The sequence below is a fragment of the Varroa destructor genome, unplaced genomic scaffold (assembly GCF_002443255.2).
Source record: "Varroa destructor unplaced genomic scaffold, Vdes_3.0 BEIS01000003.1, whole genome shotgun sequence".
In the NCBI taxonomy this organism is placed as follows: domain Eukaryota; kingdom Metazoa; phylum Arthropoda; class Arachnida; order Mesostigmata; family Varroidae; genus Varroa; species Varroa destructor.
This window is the reverse complement of record NW_019211456.1, coordinates 38,883,112-38,897,429: the sequence shown is the minus strand read 5'-3', so window position 1 is coordinate 38,897,429 and position 14,318 is coordinate 38,883,112. Positions and strand designations below refer to the sequence as shown.

General features: G+C 43.5%; 1 protein-coding gene across 8 annotated transcripts in view; it reads right to left on the bottom strand.

Annotated features, from left to right (window-relative positions):
- LOC111246347 (glutamate receptor ionotropic, kainate 2-like) overlaps window positions 1-14,318 on the bottom strand; it is a 294,379-nt gene that overhangs the window by 39,857 nt on the left and 240,204 nt on the right. For all 8 annotated transcript variants that reach the window (XM_022795808.2, XM_086984972.1, XM_086984973.1 and 5 more), the window contains one exon: window positions 9,054-9,107. In XM_022795808.2, coding sequence (XP_022651543.1) covers window positions 9,054-9,107 — 54 coding nt within the window. The remainder of the gene's footprint in view (window positions 1-9,053; window positions 9,108-14,318) is intronic.

Sequence of the window (14,318 nt, the reverse complement as noted above, 5' to 3'; positions counted from 1 at the left end):
CCTTCGGATGTACGCAACCGGAGCCAACATCAGTGCTTCGTATCAGTAAGGGCGCAAATTATAAAATGTTGCGCACAAACCTAAGTATGAAGTAGAAATGGCGTAGTTGTTCCTTTATTTGTTCTTCGTTCTCTATGTTGGCCGCTTAGCCTCGCTGATCACCATCGGCCTATCAAGCTAAGGGAAAACAGCGTGATTAGTATATTCGGTAGCGTTTTCCTGCCCTTCTATGGCCTTTCGCCATTTTCCATAGTGGATTCTCCTGATTATCCACCTCGAATTACCCCGTACTCTTAATATCACCGAGACCACTGCGGTGGCCATGGGATGTCCTTAATGACTTTCAATCGTAAATCAATGGATGAACCGGCGCCGCCACCATCGCCCACACCCGCCGAACATCGCTGCGGCCTTGTCAGCCTGATCGTGACTGTAATGGCTTCGGTGGTCCTACTGGTCATAGGGGCTAACTGGCGTTGGTTGCCAAAATGACTATTGATCTCTGTTTTAGCAAGAAGACCTGAACGTTCCATGGGGATGTCAGGGGGATCTGGGCCCACATCTCTTAAAGCGTGCGCGAAGATATTGAGAAAATCAATGAACAATTTTTTTTCTATCTGTTGACGCCCTTTGCTGGCTGAACTGGAATTTCTAGGTGAACAGCCGTGCTCAACCAGGCCCCTCTCATCACTGGCGGGACTTGCCCCTTAGCAATCTTAGATTTTTTGACAACCAGGCGGCGCTGTTCCGATGCTGACCGTCTCGAGTATGAACAATGGCTGTGTCAGTATTCGTTGCGGTGTAGAATGAAGGTTGTCAACAAAGTACGGCAGAGACGAGTGGGAACCAGCGGATAAAAACAACGAGCGAAACTGATAACGATTGACGTGAACGTGCAATGAGGAAACCAGATCGAAATGGAAACAAAGCGTATTTCAAATGAGTAAACTGCGAATAACACTACTGTGTAGGACGGGTCACGGTAAATGTTTGTGCGGTGGCATCAGTAAATTGCTATTCTTAGCTCTTTAGCGACCAAATAGCACTGTTGTAATGCTTACGCTATTGAACATATTTCTATAATTATATATAACATTAACTATTTACAATAATTTGATCGAAGGTGGAGCCTTTTGAACGACACGTGTTATCATAAGTATATAGTCAAAGAACATGCTTTGCCTAATCATAAGTTTTCCCTTGAATCAGTGTTTCAGAAGCCTTCGAGCTCTCGATGAACCTTAAACAGATAATCTCCTGCTGTTTCCGAATTTATTTGAAGAAGCCCCCTTTACGAAGTGACAGCATTTGCGGGATGTTCTGGACAACACAAGTTCTGCCTGGAAGAGCTACAGATCATTAGTACAGACTTCATTGTCAGCATATCTGTGTATAACACATCTTTGCCAAACCGAACTTTGCTTTTTGTACTATTTGATATAATGCGAAAGCGATGAAACTACATCATGGCACTAAATAAGAAATTAGCGTGTTGGAAGAAGTACGCTAGAAACTGTAACATATGCGTGTCTGCTATTTCGGTAATTCAATTCAATTCATACCGATCAAGGGATAATATCATAGATCATCACTTTTGAAGCTCCGAGGCAAACATGAGTCTCGCGTTTGAGATTGGCGTTACACTAAAGGATGTCATACGCTCTGTTCAGATGACTATACGACGTTTAAACGTTGCTTTCGGACCGCCTAGGCTAAACGGGACAAATATCCGACCGTTCGATGCCGGGCAATCGAAAGGCTCACGTCAAGATGCTTTATTCGGGATACTGGATATACACCTTTTGACCGCCCCCGATGACTACGGCGAACATTACCTTATTGGTCTTGAATTTTCTTGGTTGCATATATATCCATAAGAGTAGTTAACGATCGAAATTGAAAAAATGTCAGTGACATCGATCAGTTGCATCTGTACAGCTTTTTAGGTATTTAATAGGACATTCAACTCAGCGGATATTACAGTCGTGGCATTGCATGAATGTCGCCACCGCCTACACTCGGTCCGCGCCACACCGTTCGGCTTTCCCGAGCAAACACATAGGCTCATCATGAACAGTGCGGCGAGAGAAGACAAAAAAGGAAGATAGCAGATATGAATTTCGTCTCCCTTCGTTGATGTGCGTTCTGTAGTTTAGAGAGCTGTGTGAGGGATGCAATGGAGGCGGCTACCTACTGGGACTAGTAGGTGGGTGGGACGTATCGTTTGGACTTCAACGTGTACCTTTCAAGGAACGCTTGCTGAAACAAGTGAGCGTTGCGCAGAGGGAGCCTGACGGTCGGCGGAAGCTTCAGAACAAGGACGAAGCAGGCTGGACTCGCTATAGCCTGAGCTGGCCGCTGTTGAACTGCTGCTGAAGCTCGAAATCTTTACCGCTGGCCTGAGTGTAGCAGGCAAGCGACGTACACACGTGAGAGCAGGCTTCAGACCGCTTGGACCGGCACTGTCGTTCGCGTCTGCTGCCAAGAAAGTGGCTGCTGAATAAAGGGTCCAGAGGGACAAGAAGAAGAAGGCTTTGGAATCCATTTCAAGTATTTTTCATCGAGCCTCCCTTCCTTCTACCAACGGCGAAGCAGTGGGTCTCCCAATGGAGAGCTAACGCTGGCCAGCAGTCAAATCCAGCCATTACTACCGGTGGCTGTTTTGTGGGATGGCGATATGTTGTCCAAAGGCAGCACCAGCGCCCTATTATAAAGCACGGCACTGGTTTCTAACTACGTCTTGCTATCCGACATACTTTTTGGTTTTCGTGGAGACCGGGACCTAATGTCGACCACCTACCGACTGACCAGGATGACTGGATTCCATGGTCCAGCCTTGGTGGCGGTATAGCAAGACGCTCTACATCACAACTGACACACTAGCGAGATCTTTGAAAGGCGATCATTCCTCAAATCCTCAAATTGTCGCTGAATTTAATTAAAAGAACTTCCCCCTTTCTGGTCCATAGTCAATCCCGGTCCGAGCAGGTACAGAAAGCTCTATCGGCGGCGCCAGCAACGCTGACTAAATTTCCTTTACTCTTATCACTATATTGGAAAGAGCTATTTCCCCACGAGGCGTCACTCCGTCCATTCGCTCTCATTATGGTGTATCTAACTCTCCGGGGTTTTACCCCTTTCGTTCGAAGATCATGACATCGTAGAGCTGCCTATAGAATTTGTAAATGATACATACTTCAGTTATTATGTATAAACCTTTAGTATTTTTGTAACGACTATTCATTTTGTTTTTCCCTGCGAAATAGCAGTACGGCGAAAGGAAGCGTGAAAGTCGCACGGGCAGCAGCAGTAGCCAACTGTTGGGTTTACTAGTTAGACGTCATAGGAAGGGATGTACCTTCGAGATTTGAAACGAGAAAAGCAAAAAGAAGGCTTGGAACTCCCAGTCAGAACCGGCTACTAAAACAGTCGAAACGAGCGATGCAACAAGGGGTTCATCGGACTGCAAAAACGTTTTCGCTCTGTCTTATCTATCATCTACAAAACGATACATTGCCCATGCACAGTGGTTATTTGCTCTCCCGTTTTGTCGAAAATTCGCTAGGTGCGACTTGTAATACATCTTGTTAGGCGCTCTAAAGTGTCAGTAGAAGGGGTGCAACGCTGGGCATCGTTCGGGAATCTGTCTACTGGCATTAGGCCAATTCCATGCGCTATCTAGATAACTTACAGATGAAGTGTCCTTTATTTAGCGTTGTAGGCCTTGGTGTTGGCCGCGGGTCAAGCTTGAAGCTGACGACACGCAGAAGGAATAAAAGTTGTTATCTTTTAATATATTCAATAGCATGCTAGGCCCTCTTTCTAAATAGGAATTACTTCAAAACGAAAAACGCCATAGGTACTCGGGCGCAAAACATTTCAGTGTTCTTCAGTTCAGTTTAAATCGACCTATATGTTCTGTTAAGAAAAACTTGCCGATGTATTCCTATCACCCAGTTCACATAAATCTCACAAAGCGATTTTGATTTTTTTAATATTTCAATAAAGTGTAATATCAGAAAAATCCATATTAAAGCAATATATTATCTCAGTGTAAAATAGACGAGTCTGACAGCAAAGGAATTGGCAAGCTTCAACAATGTGTCTTTGATTCGGAAGGGATCTGGTGTTAATAAACAACTTTTAATCGTGAATTGAGTTCTAGCGCATCAAAGAGCCTTGAGGTGGTCATATACGTTAGCGCATAGCAAAAGTAGCTTTTAAATGCAATAGCTTTTATGAACTACGTAGCAGATTAAGCTGATATCGCCCTAGTAATTGTTGCCCCCCACAGATTTACTCAAGCTAAATCTAATCCGGCATGCTGATAAAGATTCCCAAAAGCAAGCTTTTACAACGTTAACGTACAATCGACTTGAAATTAGGTCGCACGCTATCGATTACAAGCAGATAATGGTGCTTCGAACCGCATTGGATCGTTCTTTAAAGACGATCAATCCTTAATAACCTCTCGAAACGTCATGACGTTTTATTTTATATAACTCGATATCCAACATATTGAGTAGTAGTGGAAATAACATATGTTTATATGGAGAGAATATATATGGCGCTTCTGCTGCTTACACCGTTACTTAATGTATCGCGGCTCGAGTTCTAGAGAACGGAGTATTACGAAACCTCGACAAATTATTAAGAAATGGTCGCCCTTATATTCCATATAAATCTTCCACAGCGATTGGAAAGACAGTAATTTCCATTATTTTGGATAGAGATTTTTTGTGCCGTTATCTCGATGTATTTCAACATAATTTGGTTAGTCTAAATCACCGAGTTGTTAAGATTCGGTTTTGGAACCAAACACACCGTTCTGAATTAGTGCTCAAGAAAGCTTAATCTAAATACCATAGAAAACCTATGTGGGCATTTCCTCAACTCGTGTGGAAAAAGTCCGTTGAGAAAGCTCGTATACTAGGCAGAAAAAAATCAAATTAAGGTATTGTATGATTTGTTCCTAAATCGTATGTTCTGAAGTCATCAAGGCGCCGGCAAGGTTGCCGTAAACGTTACGGTAAAGAGTAAAAGGTGTCTCGAATCTGCGGTTACGGGCCGAGTAAGCTTTAGAAATGATTCAAGTGAAATGCAAGTACTCTGGAAAGAAACTACATAGTGAAGGATGTTGAGGAACAGTTCCCTCTCAATTGAATATTAAAATAAGGATCGGGAAATAACTGTTTTCGGGTCGGGCTCTGTACATAAGACGGTGAGATTACCACTTTGGTCCCTAAAAAACCTGATTAGAGTGCTCGTGCAGATTAACTGGTTGCCTCGTTTAGCCATTAACTGGGTACAGGCATCACAAGGCGAAGAGCAAATCTTCTGAAAGCAAACACAGGACGTTTATAGCGCGTCGTCTAGAAAAAGCCATTTAGAAAGCATGAATTCAAATCTAAGTTGTTGGAACGCGTCCTCTATGATCCTCCCTCATAAGAACCTGGCCAAGGTCACCATTTAGGTCCCACATAAGGACAGCTCAGCCAAGAGACGTGATCCGGATCTCTCGATAGGAGTCGACAATTTCTTAAAGCTATTTCATGCATAAAATCTACATATAAATATGTAGATTTCTCACGTCTAATAACTACGCATTAACTCGTGATTAATTACTACGAATTAAGTAAATCAAATCTATAGCTGCAAATCAAAATTGGTCCTAATCTACGCTTACTTTTCAGTGATAAATACCAGGCCTCCCGTCTTGTTGTGGCTAATGATATTTTACTTGTCATTATTCGTATACTGGTAGCTTGAGCCTGACGATGACAATAAACTATAGCAAGTTATAACAAACGTGGAGCGATTTCTAACATCCCTGCCCCCTAACACCTCAGATCAGCTTTCTGTTCGTCACTCTAGACCGTTAGGTGCTATCGAAGTCATAATCGCCAATATAACCATCGTATACAGATGGTGCCAGCTAAGGGGACAGGGGTGTATTTCGTCTAATTGTACCTATTGTGGTAGTCTTATTGAAAGGACGCCAGTCACTGGTTACTGCACGTATATATTTAGAGAAACAGGACAGATGAAGCAGCGTTTTGCATGTTCCTACTTGTGCTGCTTAGAACGGAGAATGTATCAAATTAAATATAGCACGTCGGCTCCCGTTGCTGCTTCTGTCGGTAACCAATTGGACTGTTCGCAGAATGAGAAAAATCCATTGACCAGGCAGAAGTTACTACGGATAAAGAGCTTCGATCATAAATTATCAATGATCTTTGCTTATCGTTATCAGTCCCTGCTTTTAGCTCTATTGTCCAACTATTTTGAGCTCGTATATCGCCTCTTCAAGCAGTTTTTTCGTCAGCCTTTTATCTTTATGGGCTATAGAAAGATCACCTTTCGAAATTATCACACGTACGTATTCTAAATAGTTTTATCGTTAACAAGATGTATTCTTCTTCATTTGTAAGCGTAAGAACCAATTTCACTTTCTCATTGGGGCAAGCACAGATAAACTTCTAACAGATGAGACTGGCAAATGTGATGCTGCATTTCGTTCGCTCATAGCAAATGCGTAATGTATTAGTGAACACTGCCATCTTTCTTTTGTTCACGTTGCCGCTATTCTTACAGCTATTTTTTTTTTGTTTTTTCGTCGAGCCTTCAAATGTTGTTAAACATGAAGGTTCACAGTTTCCTGAATATATTTAAAACCATCCAGCCACCTCGAAAGGGAATGACCAATGCAACAAAGAAAGAAGATGAGTCGGAGAACGGAAAAGTACGACGACGTTTCTTCGCTGGGTACCTATATTTTTTTTGCCATTTTGCCACGAGTCAGGCAAGCATGCAGGATCGTCAACGATGAGCAGCGTCGCGCTAACTGCACTGCTATGTATATGCATACATATATAGTACTGATGCGCTGCATTAGCCTGCATTAGTTTGCTAGCCAAGTGAGTACTGTCTGGAAACGACCGCACGGCCTCAGAGCCGCGTGTGTCCTGGCCCTGTTACCTGATAAAAACTTTTCAACGGGTATTCTCCGAAAACGAATACTTACTACCCACACAGACTACCCGCGTTCACCCTCTGGGGGTAGAGAAACCGGTCGTACCAGTGGTTATGGCAATGGCGGTTGCCACCAATATTACCATCGTCATCATCACCTCCTAGTTGCTCTGCACCCATAGTTTGTTTCTTTCCCTTTTACCAAAAGCCCTCCTCTTCTTTATGCCGTTTTTTGCCTCGCCTTCAGCCTCCTCCTCCGGCAGCAAAATCTGCGTAAATGTCGCGCTTCATCCCCTTCACTCACTCCAGTTATTCGCAGCGAGCTGGCTTGCTAATTCCTGCCAGTTTGCGACGATGTTAACTCAAATGAACAAGGCTATTCACACACGTTTGTAACAACAACAACAACGAAGATGACCGAGACGTCGACAGCGGCGCAAGCGCGTATGGGCAACATGGTAGCAAAACGGTGGCTCTTTCTTGCTACCACCGCAGTACCAGAGTCGTTTTAGTATCATAAGAGTGGAGATCTTGGAAATCGCCAGCAACAGCGGCAATCACAACACTACGAATTGCGCTAGTGGCAACAACAACGCCGACTGCTACTACAGACGACGATGAACACGTATCCAGAGGGAGGAATGAAGAGTGAAGCAGAATGAGGGAGGGTTAAATAAGCGTGGACGGAAATGCCTTGACGTCGGCGATTGGCGTCTGTTCCACCGTAAGTGGTGCTGTAGGAAATATTTGTACAAAATGCAATGTACACATATAGCGCCCTAGTAGGCGGACAGGAAAAGGCGCGTAAAAAAGGCGATGCAAAGCCTGCGACCCACGCAAGCCGGACAGCGCGACATCGCTTCCCTTGTTCCTGCCAGACTAGATATTTCCTCCACGTTTTGACAAACAAAACAGAACTAGCTGAACTTCCATTGTGTAGTATCCTGTACGTAAAGGCGTGTCTACTACGAGAACCGTTGTTCGAAATTGTAGGGAGTCAAGCTAGCTGTCCATTTCTGGACACTCGCTTAAATGGTTCAAGAGATGGACTCAGGAACGGCAGGACAGCGTTATCACGATCATCATCACCACCGCCACCATGGTTATCAAACAAAGCGGCAATAAGAAGTCACTATCTGCAAATGGTTAAATGGACGGGACACATTTAAGCGGCCTAATCGTTATTGGCGGACGGATCATTGTTCTTATCATGACAGTTGTGTCTCATACTATTAAATATTTTGATTAATCAATTATAAATGTTCTTTAACCTTAATTAGTTTCATACTATCAAATTAATTCTATCAAAAGGAAAGCTATCTAATTAAAACACGAAGAAGAAACAATGTTTAAAATAAGATACCCATGCAACCATTGGAATTTTTGCAGTTGGTTCTTATCAGCCGCTCTTATGTCATTGTCTACAAACGTAATCGCCTCGTAAATACGTCCACCCAATTAATACATGTTTACAGTGCTGGCTTTGTTGTAACAAGTACGGGCATCTTGGCAAGTGGATATATTTGCTATGATCCTTTTCATCGCTTGAAGCAAATGCTGCTTTGATACAGTAGATCTTTAACAGGCCCTATGACCGACCCTACGCTCCGTCAGTCGAAGGCATCGCGTATACATTGTAGTTGCCTATTTGGTAGGCCATATAATCATTCTGTTTGGGAGATCAAAGTGTGTCGAAAAGAACATGTTCCCTAGCAGTAAGAAGTGACGGGATTTCTTTTGCTACACTCGAGTCTTTGCCTAAGGTTTGGCTTATGTAAGGCAGCCGTCTACCCCACCCTGCGGCAAATCCCTGGGGGCAAAGTGGACTACGCCCTAGGCGAGGCATGGTGATCCGAGTGGCCTTTAGCATAGAAATGCACGCTCGGTCTGTGAGCTGGCTTCTTTCTCATTATAGGGGCGCGTAGCCGAAAGCTGTAGTCACTATCTCTTCTATCTAACAGCAGAAGCTCGAGCAGCACTCTCAACGTTTGTGTGCCAGCGGCATAACTAAAGGAGTCTGACATACGTAATTAGGGAAACCGTTCTCTGAAAGAGAGGGCAAAGCGCGAATGGCTACTTACCAAGGATGATATTAAATAGCTATGAGATTCCGTAAGCATTCCGACTTGCTGAGCCTGTAACAAAATGAAAACAAAAATAGCGTTAATATAAGTTAACGAATAGCTATAAAGTTGTTATCCGTCGTTAGTTTGGCATAGGGATATCTATGAGCATAATAGAAACAAGTGCTATTCTATGGAATCTTACATAACGAAAGACGTACGAGGAATGGTTAGAGCTAGACGTAAATGTCAATATCGTTTGTTTTTGGTTACATAGGACACTATGTTAGGTATCAATATATGGAAATTGTGAAGAATATGTCCTTCAACATTGTCACATGGTCGGGCTGGTTTCGAGTGCTTCTTATTCGCCCCTCAATATTTACGCATCTATTCATCATCTACAATGTATACTACGAGTTCAGTTTCGGCGTAGTTTTAAGCATTAGCTGAATGCTCGCTAATTTCTACTACATGTATCCAATAAATTCTGCTTGTATTGCCAATTTTGTTGTACATTTCATCCAGCTTGTTCCATTTAATCTTCTGCTACTAAATGAGATAGTCAAAGGTTTGTTGAACACTTGTACTTGAAACGCAAAACAGGCCAATAACAAAGCGTCATCACAATAAGGCCTCCTGGCCACTTCATGTTGCCAAAAGTTTGACACAAAAGGGTAGCAGAATGACCCGTTTAAACGAAATAGGTGAGGCATTCTACTTTGTATGCGCCTGCTGAGCCTAAAAGAATCATCGGCTAGTTGAATGAAAGCTACACCAGGCGGCCGATGCTGTGTGGTTGCCGTACAAACTTTCGATTGGTGCCAAGGTGTACCAGCACCACTGCTATGAGTTGCGAGGTAATGGCTCTCACAGTAAGTGTGAGAGCGAAGAAGTGCTCTAGCGGATAAGTTTATGCAAGGTCAACTAATTGGTATGTCCTCGAGGGGGCAATAGGGAACAGTGGCGAGGAAGACGATCGAGTGTCCGCTAGACTCGTCGTTAGGGTACGAGTGGCCTTGGAGACCCTCTTAGGCAAATCTATTTACTTGGCTGTTGCAAACGAATCTGGCGGACCTTTAAATTTAATAACTTTTGAACTACGCACCGCTAAAAGATTAAATATGGCTGATGGATACTCTAGTTTTTTTTAGAAACATTTGACTGAAAACTGGTCAAATCTGCTTCAAAAGAATTAGTTCTGAAGGAAAAAAAAACCCTCTAGTCTCGAAAATTAAAGCTCAGTGGTTAAGTGTTTGTTGTAAAATTGAAGTTTAAATACTAAAAATGCGACAAACTAAGTGAAAAATGGGTCATCGTGAATCGACTACAAGCCTGTTGGAAATGCGCGTGGTGTATTCTACGCGCAATTTTCGAAATTTTAATTAACGAAAAGGCCTCCCGGAGCAGAAGGTCGCTACTGTCGAGGCCTGGTTCAACCTTTACCGCGAGTCTGAGAAAACCACACGGAAGAATAGCGTCCTCTTAAAAAGAAATCGAGTTTGGGAGCACTGTCGAATAGGTTGAGACTTGCAATAGACATCAGAAGCGTCTGCTACTACGAGATACTCGCCACAAATGAAACAATGAATGCAGTCCGCCATGTTCGAGTTCCTCAAAAGACTCGTGAGCCGTTGCCATGGCAATCAAAAGCACGCAACCTGGTTACTTGGCGACAATGCTAGACCTTATCGCCATGCATTAATTACTTCCTGGATTGAGCAAAAGGATATCCAACGTTGGCTTTGACTCGCTTATTTTCCCGATTTAGATCCGTGTGAATACGGGGCTTCCTATGCCCCGGCAACTATAAAGGCAACGAGCGAGCAAACCCACTGTCGACCTATTTCGAGAAGCTATAGGTAGAGAAATTATATATGGGAGTGTGAATATGTGTATGATCGGGCAGAAATCACGAAGGTGCCAACACAAATGTGTACAAAATAAAAAAAGAATAGGTACAACGCGTACAAAAAAAGAATCTTTTTTGGTTATTCGGTTTTAGAGTTCGCCGAACTCACTTACAACGGCTTGATATGTACCATCTCTACATAGGTGCACACTAGACAGGTGAACTGTAGGTACTGATAAAAGTTTGCCTGTGAATAGATGAAAGGGTGAGCGTTACTTTTCTTCTGGATACTGCTGCTACGATCGCGAATGAAAGATATTACATACGACCCGTGGACGCGTGTACGCGAGCAACATACATATAAATGCTTTTTGAAGTAACCAACCGGCTAAGTTACTGTCATTTACGCCGTGAACTTACCACTTCTTCTTGTTCATAGCGGAATTTCCATGTGTTCCCGCCCAACATTTCTCCTTACGTCTTATTTGTCACCCTTTTTACCATTTGCTCCCAGCAAATTGTAGATGTGCACCTTTGATCGATATCTGTAGGAACTACCACTCGTGGCTCCAGGGATTTCAGTGCGCAATCGTCCAGGGCTAGCTAGATTCTTACCAAGCTGATTTTGTAGATCGTTCCCGGTCTGCAACGTTATTTTTGTTATTTTTTGTCTCTTAGAACAACAAAGCTTTGAGATGTAGCTGGAAGTCGTAAAGGACAGGCAGTGCAGGTAAGGAACAGCGTTGCCGGACAGCTGGCATTGCTTGCTTTCCAGTTATGCTTGCTCCAAACGAATGCCGAACGGCAAAAGGCGCTGGCTTTCATCACCAATTTATATGATGCCATAGCCTAGGCTGTCTTCGGCCTTCGTTCGTCGGGCAAGCCGGTATATATATATACTAGTTCAAAACAACGAGTAGGAATAGGAGAAGCAATGGGTGCAGTATTTATAGTACTGCGGCAGTAACCTATCTGGCACTGTGCAGCGCAAAACGGTCTTAATCCGCTTAGCAATTGCCCCGTTGCTGTTCGACTAGCTGCTGTGGCTCGTTTACATGGACGCAGGCTTTTCGAGTCTCCCAGTCACCTCAGCTCCAGTAGGAGTCGACCATGCAGGTAACAACACGAAGATGGGCAGTCGACAGGAAACAGAGGCCACGGGAGAGCATCTCGTTCACTGTCGAGTGGCCGAGTAAGCGAATGAGTGTGCAAACGAGTGCACTCGACCTGCTCGTTCGTTTGCCCTCGTTCCTTTCGGCGTCCGCCTAGTCAGCTTACATCGATCTTTCGTTTATGAGACCTGAGCGCGGCCAAAGCGGACTGGGTTTGGAAAGCAGCGTACGAAGCGAGGGCACCTGTTCGCGTTAGCATCTATGACGCCGCGGCTATGACGGCAACGAAACGATCCGACGGCGTCGACGCTGGCATAGCCAACGTTGCTGTTATGAGCGTCAACGATAAAATAGATAGCAGCGTGAAAAAAAACAATGACGATCGCAAGTTCGAGCGCCCAACGGCGGTGAAAGTCACCTCATTTGTGGCAGCCACGGCGGTTAATGGATTTTGATCCGCCCTCAGCTGGTGCTCTCTTAGAGCTCTTTTTCTCAGTTGGTGCTAGAGCTTTCTCATTTATTGCTACGGCGAATACTATGTCCTAACTGGTCTGCGTAACGTTGCCGATGGTTTAGGGCTGGTACCATCAGATTCACGCGGTGGTAAGGACTACTAGCAGGAGCTACGTATTAGTCTTTAGGCCAGCGATACCCTTCTGCCACAAAGCCTATAGAGGAATTGCCGACTCACAACAGTCGAGCAACTGGCGTGAATAGTGGACAAGCTAGCAGAAAGCCTCTCAATGCCACCTTGCGTACGTGTATACTGCTGTATTGAAAACGTTAGCGGGCTATTAACGAACGGGAATGTTGACAGAAGGGAGCGGGGCAGGCGTTCATTCAGCGAGTGCCTGCGGTTTGGTCAGCTCCTGATATCGAGCCCTCATAACCAGCATAAAAGCTGTAACACCACGAGCAGTTTCGGCCTATTGAATAACAACGTACATTGATGCTTACATTAATGGTGGTCGCTACGAGCCGCCGGGTTCGTTCGCGTCGAAAGATGCGCATGTTTAGGATTATATATGGTGATAGATTGCTAGGTAAAAGGCGACCAGAGCGGTGAAGGACAAGCTGAATAAGTCTATGGCAAAAGATTAGCTTAGCGAACAGACAGCGATGATCGTATCCAAGCATTGTGAGGAAACAAGGCCAGCCCCAACGCTTGTTTCTTCTGTGTCTATACAACAAATTTGAATACCAAGTATAGCTATAAATATTTATGAAATTACCAGTTATTAGCAGTAACAGAAGTAGTAGCAGTAGCAGCTTAGTTCTATGGTGCTATGGTTAAATTTCACTAACTGGGTAACTATACGTGAAGCATGCAGGTTTAAGTAATAGAATATTAATCTCTGCGGTTCGAATATTAATCTTGCTGATAACACACTGCTTTTAAGAGTTAGATAAGTTTGCCTACAAAAAGAACTACTTCGATATCAGCTGCAAGTTCTCGGTGTATGTATCTCTCATTATTGACTCACATTTGCTTTCCACGAACCACATGTTTCTGCAACTTATGTATACTCTATAATTGAGTAGGTTCTGGTTTCTTTACAACTTTTGCATGTTATGCGTTCCTCAGTCGTTTGAAGCATAAAGAGAGCCTTTTTATGGATTTTTCTCTTTGTAGAAGATATGACAACCACTGAATTTTATTAGACAGCTTTCTCCATATCTTGTTATTCGAAGCTCCGTAGAAGCAACGGTATTCTCTTTCGACTAATTGAGGTCTTTTTCCAGGCTTTTTTTTATGGGATCTTCTGTAGGGGGGCTTGAAAAGCATTAGAGTTCATTTATTAAATGCGTGTCCTCGTCCCAGACTATAACCGCGGACGCTCAATAGTCGCATGGCTGCTGGTCGGCAGGGGCTTCTCCACAAAGCTAACAAATATTGCCTCTCATTGAAACTAAAGGGCATGAAAGATAGCTGGAAATGTTTCAAGGACGTTTTCCCAAGTTATTTCAGTCGAAGCTGTCAGTAAAGGCCAAAAGGGCGGTATAGACAGTCAGTAGTGTTTCCTAACTTGACTCCACACTTTTTAAGCGCATGACTGAAACCCGACATAGAAGTTTTGGAAATTTCACAAACACCCGTAACTGTGTAATAAATCGGCCGATATTGTTTAGGCGGTCATAATTTTTCTCAAAAAAATGTAAATAATATACCAGTAAATAATATAGCTGAAGCCCTGCGCATAATTCTTTTGTGTTCCTATTTATAAATTACCATAAATTGAATGTAATATTCACAAAATTATTGTACCACATAGATCTAAACAGAAAAGAATCAAAAACTCAGTTATATGGTTTAGACGT